Genomic DNA, 8,104 nt, shown 5'->3' with positions numbered 1-8,104 from the left:
AGGGTCTCTAACCTGGGTTGTGCGGTGTGTGTTTTTTTGTTGTTGTTGTTTTGCCTGTTGGTTGGTTGCTTTGTTGTTGTTATTGTCGTTTTCCAAATGCTAGCAACTTTATGAGATTCCAAATGAGTTCTATTGACTGAGAGTATGACTCTGGTGTAGATAGATATTTGGTTTCAAGGTCTGCTTTCTCAAGGTTATTATCCAGTCAAGGGACCATACTCTGCAGTACCAATGTGGAAAACAAATTTCTTAGCATCCCTGAATGTCTGACTCCGCTACAACAAAGAGGACTACTGGCACAACACTTTGATCTCTCCATCATCCAGTAGCTTCTTGTTAATTTATTACACGATGTGTCAGCTTCTAGGTCTGAGAGCGATATTACTTCCTGGAGGTTCACAGTTTTCTTGCATTTTATTCATTACAAAGCAAAGAATGTCTAAGTACCAGCAACACAAGTTTTTCCAGCACTTTACACTAACAACAGGACAGCTTAAAAAAACAAAACAAACAAACAAAAAAAAAGGGACTGTCATTAATGATGGCACAGCTCACACAGCAACATTTGGACGCAGTCGCTGGGGCATGAACTGTGAAATGATCCACTTTATTCCTTTCCTCTGAACAATGCCAGCTATGTGTGGCAGTAAATTTTGACACAGATTAATTGCATGGCTGCAGGAACAGCTGATGTGCACCCAGCAGAAAATGGCACTGTGGTACAGTCAGCATCACCAGCAACCTTTGCCATGTTACTGGGTTTCACAGCTTCTCTGGCATGTGTAGCAGTGGTAGGGAAAAGTGCTGTCCATCTTCTCCTTTGGGTATAGCACAGACCCACATAGCTCAGACTGTTTCTTGAAAACTTGAGGTGGTCAAACCCTAATGAAGTGTATTCCTGCATGCTGTTTGAAGCTGACTGTAGGCAGAGCAGAGCCTGGAGTGGAAGGCTGCATGTTGAAACAGTCAGGCTTTTCCCTTGCATCATCTTCCTCAGCTATGACAAAAGCAGCCCAACTGTTGCTTCTCACATAGCACAGCGATGCTCAGGCCTTCAAGGCAGATGACCTGGGTGAAGTACAAGCATTGCTGACATTCACTGGCACTCTGCTCTCTGCCCACAGCAAAGCGGATTTCTGCCTCACATGCTCTGCCTGCCTGGGCATTCGCCTCCACTCTGGCAGCCTTCCTGCCCCTTGAGTATTAAAAGAAGAGGAAAAAAAAAAGTGATTTAAAAACTCCAGTCCTCCCGCTGGTGCTCCCTCTGCCGGCACAGACTAGCCAGGCCTGGCAGGCAGTGTACCCCCAGATCTCATAGGCAGTAAGCTCTGATCTCTAGTGGGCACAGGGCCTGGGCCCAGTTCTCCCTGTCCTAGCAGGGGAAGGTTTTTATCCTTTGCATGGTGATCTCTGAGTTACGTTGCCACAAAGTGAGGTTTATCCCAGACTAAAAATTGGTCATATCTTGGGAGACTCTGGGAAGGATAGTCAGAAAAAAAGCCACAAAAAAGCCAAAGCTTGCATAGTTGAGGCATAGCAGGAGTGTAAGCTAGGCTCACAGCATCCAAGCAGAGTGCCCCTGTCTTCCAGTCCTCGCTGCCCAGAAATGCTCCTTGTGCAGCTTCAGCAAATTGAAGTTTTCTGTGGAAAACCTATCTATCTCCCATGCACACACAGCTCCCCCACTCACTCTAGGGGTAGCCAGTGTGTATACTGCACTTGCACTAGAAATGGAAGTCAGGAATTCAACTTCCAAGGTTGCTATAAGCGGAAGCAATGCATGAAGTGCCTAATTTTGCCAAGGGCTTGTTGGTCTCAAATACCAGAACAACCTCAGAGTCCCACAACATCCAGCACCAGGAGTAACCTGCGTGGACTATGCACTGTACATCACTGCAGTGTTCTACCTACCAGTATTTTTGTTATTACTGTATCACTGCTGACCTCCGTCCTGAGCATTTTACTAAGCTTTTCTCTTGGGAAAGACTCTCTCTGACAGGAGCAGCATTGTGCTGAACAGAGATCACTGGACTTGAACCTATGGGAAATTTACAGAGCTGTCTTGTGAGCTCACAGATACCTGTGTCCTTCAAGCACTCCCTCAGAAATTACCATCATAGACATTCAAAATGATGCCTTTTTCTCAATTGCTTATTTTTTCTTTCCTCTCCTTTGATCTCCTCTTTACTCTTTCTTTCTTTCTTTCTTTCTTTCTTTCTTTCTTTCTTTCTTTCTTTCTTTCTTTCTTTCTTTCTTTCTTTCTTTCTTTCTTTCTCCTTCCGTTCCGTTCCTCCTTCTTCCTTCCTCCTGTCTCTCTTCCTTTTTCCCTTTTCCCTTCCTTCCTTTCCTTCCTTCCTTCCTTCCTCTTCTTCCTTCCTTCCTTCTCTTCCTTCCTTCCTTCCTTCTCTCCTTCCTTCCTTCCTTCCTTCCTTCCTTACCTTCCTTGCCTTCCTTCCTTCCTTCCTTCCTTCCTTCCTTCCTTCCTTCCTTTCCTTCTCTCTCTCACACCTCTCTGCAGTGCACTTTCCTCAGTCAGTGGTCTTCACTACAGCTGATTCCTAATGTTATACAGGATGACTTACACATCCTGCCCCAGCAGCCAACTAATACCCAGCTTTGAATTACTATTGAATAAGCAGCAATGAAATCCCTATCAAAATAATCAGTAGTTCCAAAAACCACAAACAACAAAACAAGCAGCGTTGCACCAGCTCAGCACGCCCGCCTGCTGCACTGCACACGGGCCGGTGAGTCATTTCTCTTTTCCCTCCCTCAGCAACCTCCATGGCTGCCTCGCTCAGCCCCGGGGAGGGCAGGTGGAGTGGGGTAGGGCATGACTTCAGAAAGTTAAAAAAAAAAAAAAGAAAAAAAAAAAGAAAGAAAGTTGACATCACTCAGGTCACGTGACTCAAAGGGACCAATGGAGGCAGGTTATGGAAAGGGGAACAGTTAAATTTGTAATTTTGGTTGTGTGAAACACTTCTTTGGGCCTCATAAACAACCACAGAACCACAAGTTGGGTACAGAGGCAGTCACACAAGAGCGGGTCTGGGATATTGGTCAGCAGGCAGGGCAAATCGCTTTGACTGCAAACCACAGAGTTTCGTAGAGTGGTAAGCATCATCAACCACAACCGATCCGCTATTTTTTTTTTTTCTTTCTTTCTTTTTAAGAAACAATTTCAGAGTTCTTTTAGCAAAAGAACCCTATTATTTGCTTTGGGTTACTCAAGAGGCACTGGGATAAAGCGGAGTGATGGCTGGGCAGAGGGTGGTAACAATGACCGTTCTTCGTTTTTCACTTCCCAAGGTAGAAGAAATCATATATTCCTTCACTGTAAAGAGAAAGTGAGTTTTAAAGAGGAAACAATGGCTTCAAACAGCGTATTTGATTCACTTCCTTCTTACCAGCACTTCTTGAGAGGTAAGTGCCATTCATACTTTCTAAATATTCTTTTCGCTATCCCATACATAAGCAAATACATGTCTGGAAAGAATTTGAGGTCTTTCTTGTAGTACATGCTTTTACCTACTTCAATTTTCTTCAAGGCGTTCTTGTTGAAGCTAGTATCCAAGTTCATAGGAATACCACCTTATTACTTATCATCCATTAAGGAGGTTAGAACACGGGCTCATTTAAGCTGTTCAAACAGGCATCGCATACTTGTGAATTTTCTCTTCATAAATCAAAGTCTGTTTGAGGAGCTCACATGAATTACAGCAGATACAATAGCAGTAGCACAAGCCCCTTTTGATTCCTTTTGGCAGAATTATGACTTTTTGAGCCACGGCCGTGAAAAATGACAGCCAGCTGCGTACGACACCCATTACAGGCTGCACCCCCGCGAGCGAGCAGCAGGCTCGTGCCGGCAGCCAGCGGAGCGTGATGCTGGCTCACTTACACTGTGCTGTCAGCCTGGGTGAAGGCACACTCGCTGGGGAGAAGCTGGGAAAGCTCAGGAACCTGCTTAAAGTTGGCTGCAACTCACATGGCTCCAGAGAAGCGATGTGGGTAAACTCAGGGTTTCTGTTGATGCCGTGTGGGTCTCTGATGACTGTGAATTATTGGCTGCAATCAGTCCTAGAGAAATGAATTAGTCCTGTACGGTCTTGGGAGGGGATTGGAGTGCAGCCCCCAGCAATCTGACTTGTTTCACTGTGACCAAGCATATTCAGAGGCTTGCTCAGTCATGGATTATTCATATGAGTGAGCCTGGGACTGGCATGAGAAACTTGTTCACTTTCTTGTAACTGCCTTCCCAAATAGCTCATGATGCAGCTGAACTTTTCCCCTTCTATGCACACCCTCTGAGCATCCAAGCCCCTTCTGCCGTGCCGTGCCTGCCGGATGACGGCGTGCAGACGGCTCATCAGACTTGGCCGGCACTCTGCGATACAGCAGCGCTGTGTAGCTCTTTATAACTGCAGACTACAGCTTCCCGGCCTTGCCGCTGCTGTCAGCGTGAGTCACGCGTTATTCCTATTAATATGCGAGTTGGGAATGCGGAAGGCTCACCCCTGCTGCTGTGTCACAGCAACTCTGTGAACCCTGCGCTGCTCCCACCGACCGCTGTGGGATGAGGGCAGGGTGCCAAAGCGCCCACCATCTCTCTTTGCTTTCTTTTCTTCTTTTTGCCCCACTCCTGTGATGAAAGTTTTTCTGCCTCTCTCTTTCCTGGTGCTGGCGGGGAGCTGAACACAGCGAGCTGCGCGAGTCAGGCAGGCTCACAACATCCTGGCTCGCAGCATCACCCAGCCTGCAAGGGGAGATGCCGGAGGCTTGGCAGGAGGCAGCTGGCTGCTCCCAGCACTCACCGTGCTAATGTATTGCCAGCTCCGCTTCCAAGCAAAGGAAGCAATACTGTTAGAATAGCAAGAAGGATCTTCCTGCATTTCATCAGCTCTTTTTGGTTGTGTTTTTGTTTTGTTTTGTTGTGTGTGTGTTTTTTTTTTTAAACTCACTCAACTGCTTGCTGTTTAATCTGCAGTACAGGAAGACTTGAGGAAATTCTGTACTTCTGATAAAATACAAAATAGTGAGCCTCACGGGACAGCCCTTGCAGCGTGCCAGGACACAGCCAGCCCGTGGGATGGGCTGGGGACAGTTGAGGCTATCCTGCAGGTAGAAGCCCCTAAAGTGCAGGGGAGCGACTACATGTGGACCAAGGGCTGATTCTTTCTCATCTAGGTTTGCTAAGGCTGGTTAATCCAGCCAGTGGATTACCTCAGTGTTTCACTATTGGCATATTATTATCTTTCTCGGTACTACTTGCACTCTTACTGTTAACACTGTAGTAATTTGTGCTCCTTCATGGATAAGGTCTCCATTATATTAGGTACTTTAAGGTACAGATCCTGGTAGGTATCCAGCACAAGTGAGGTGAAACTGCAGCTGTACATTGCAGGAAGAGCTTGGGCAACAGCGCTTCGGTTGGGTTATAAAGCAGATGCCTCATCATTGTGAAAGAATATTGCGTTTAAACATGGAAAGCTGCAACGTTCCTTTTTTGTTCCTGTCTTTGCTCAAATGAACTTCGGACAATTTCAAAATCCTGGGTACAAGAAGAGTAATGGTCGGGCCTCGGAGCAAGAAAAATAATCATCCCAGGGCAGATTGTTCTCAGCCGTATTTCTCAACAGTGTTTACACAGACCAGCCATTAGAAATGTCCCAAACCGTCTCTTCTTTCTTTTTCCCGCCAGAATTTACTGCCTTTAACTGTAATTAGGAGGTAAAGGGAAAAGTGACATGCTTTCTGCCATGGATTTCACTTTATCAGCCCATGCAGTTCTCTGAGAAGGAAATCCATTACTGTTTTTTTAGCGTGGTACTATGTGAAAATTGGGAAAAAAGAAAGGGAATGGGGAAGCAAAACCATTGTTCCAGCCCCTGTGAGCAGTGACAGACATAGAAAACCTGACATATTAATTGAATGTGGTACACCACAAAGGATATGGCCCTCTTTCTATCACACCACACCAGGTCCTTGCTTCTGCCACTAGGTAAAGAAATGAGGATTGCACTGAAGCCTCCAGTGGTGTGCTCTGCATGCTGAACGCATTTACATGTTTACCAGCTCTGCTTTTAATGATGGCCTCATTTTCCTAATGGCCTCTTTCAGTTTATGGCCTGGGCTGCGTGTTAGGAGTACAAAATGAGAACCTTTTTATGGTTGTTCTGTTGTGGTACAGCCCTCAATAAAACATCACACCATACCTTTCTCAAACCTGGGTCCGTATCGGCAAGACTTCCATTTCAACCTGTACACAAGCATGGTCTGTAGAATGAGGACAGGTTTGCTGGCTTTATTAGGGGTTGGGTGTGATTTCGTGTATAGACTGGGTCACAGCAATGGTATCTTTTGGGTAGGACCAAAGCAAGACCCATTTGGAGAGTTTTGTGTTAAAGAGTGAATGTACAGTTTATAAAAGAGGCCTAGATAATTACATGATACCACTAACCCCATAATATCTTTGTTTTTCTTAGAGACATTAGGCTGTCCTGTAAGGTTTCCTAATGATTTTGCCTGCAAAAGAAGACAGCATAATTAGTCCTTTTACAAAAACATTGGGTTTTGTTTTTGTTTTTTATGGAGTTCTAAATATTATGAAGCATAATATTTTCCAGGAAGGTACTTTCCTCATTTTCCCTTTTGCTACAAGGTCTAATTATTTCAGTATGCAAAGAAGGTTGCTCCTGGTTTTGCCTTTGTAGTATTTTTGTGTTGATTAATCAAGGCAGTGAAGCTTTGCGGTGCAGCATTTTCTTGGTTTCTTATCAAATGGAAATAAACTCCATCAGAGCACTTTTATAGCATGGAAAAACACACCACGTGTACTTTATTCTTAGTTTTAACACTGTAGTGACCAGCCATCGTGGGTTTCTTCCTTCGCACGTGCTAAATAAAAGCATTGCAAGAAGCTCCTCCTGCTTGGAAGGGCTTCTATGCCTGGTTCTTTGGACACCAATATACAAGTGTATTGTTTCTCATTGCACTTGGGTTGCTCTGGCTTGTTTTGTGATAGGATTTATGCAGGTAGGTTGTTCCCAAAGCCCGTGAGTAGGAAAATGAGCTGTCCAGAAGCTCCCTGCTATTCATGTCTGGCTCTACAGGTTCACACTCTCAGCATAGGCAACCTCCCTAGGGTGAGTGCTTGTCTGCAGAGGGTGCTGGTGGGGGGCAGGACGGTGTGACTGCTCTTCCCATCCAGGGTTGGCTTCATTCCTCTACAGAGCTCCCTCTGTCTCTGTGATCCTTCAGCAGGGTGTACTGCCAGGCTGAAATCAAAGCAAGCATTCACCTCTGTGCCGAGTGTTTCCACTGTCAGCTTTTGTGTGGTCCTAGTGGGACATCAGGCACTGCAGAAAGACATTTACTGCAAGTACAACTTGTGTCGTCATGTCTGGGTGTGTGACTTTGGCAGAAGTAATCATGCTAGAATCGGCTCTGTGAATGACATGTTCCTCTGCGAGATGCACAGCACTCAGCAGTGCCATGTGCTTGGAAAGGCTTTTCTTTCCCTCACCCAGGAAAAGAAATAGCTCTTTTTGCAGCAGCATAGGCTGGGTGGTGACTGTGTAGAGAGGGAGTTCTTCCAGTCCTTATGCAGACTGCCTGAACTGTTGCACAGAGTCAATTTGTGTCAGCATTAAAAAATACTGTCTTGTGAATAGGAAATTGAACTAAAGCTCCTAAAAACCTCAGCTTACTGGAAGAAAAAACATGAACATTGTCAGATTTACACAGCCTTCTCTGAGACTTGTTCACTCAAAAGCCTTGAGAAGCGCTGAGATACCCAAACCCAAACACAGGAACTCCTGTGAAGCACGTGGTGGGGTGAAGTATCTGGCAGAGATGAATACGTTGCTTAGGTAAGATCAAGAGATTTTATCTGAGACCAAAATAGTGAACTGTGTGTTTAACCAGTAGCACTCAGCTTAGTGATGGACTGTGATGTCAGTCTCAGCAAGGATTCAGGATTACAACTGGCTTGCAGATACCCAGGATTGGCATGCCCAAATGTGACCTTTTTCCACCAATAGAAGAAACTCACCCCACTGTGTGACCCCACTATACACAGCAGGGCCCCACTGGTCTCAGCAGC

The 8,104-nt window shown here is 45.5% G+C and overlaps 1 protein-coding gene across 2 annotated transcripts in view; it reads left to right on the top strand.

Moving 5' to 3' along the window:
* Positions 1-2,890: 2,890 nt before the first annotated feature.
* RUNX1 (RUNX family transcription factor 1) overlaps positions 2,891-8,104 on the top strand; it is a 149,215-nt gene continuing 144,001 nt past the window's right edge. Inside the window, exons 1-2 of one of the 2 annotated variants that reach the window (XM_015882125.2) lie at positions 2,891-3,113; positions 3,310-3,423. In XM_015882125.2, the coding sequence (XP_015737611.1) occupies positions 3,369-3,423 (55 nt within the window). In that variant the 5' untranslated portion in view covers positions 2,891-3,113; positions 3,310-3,368. The remainder of the gene's footprint in view (positions 3,114-3,309; positions 3,424-8,104) is intronic. The other variant, XM_015882112.2, reaches the window with a different exon arrangement.

The sequence above is a fragment of the Coturnix japonica genome, chromosome 1, assembly GCF_001577835.2.
Source record: "Coturnix japonica isolate 7356 chromosome 1, Coturnix japonica 2.1, whole genome shotgun sequence".
NCBI lineage: Eukaryota > Metazoa > Chordata > Aves > Galliformes > Phasianidae > Coturnix > Coturnix japonica.
Note: the sequence above shows the minus strand (reverse complement) of the source record. Positions and strands in the feature narration are given on the sequence as shown.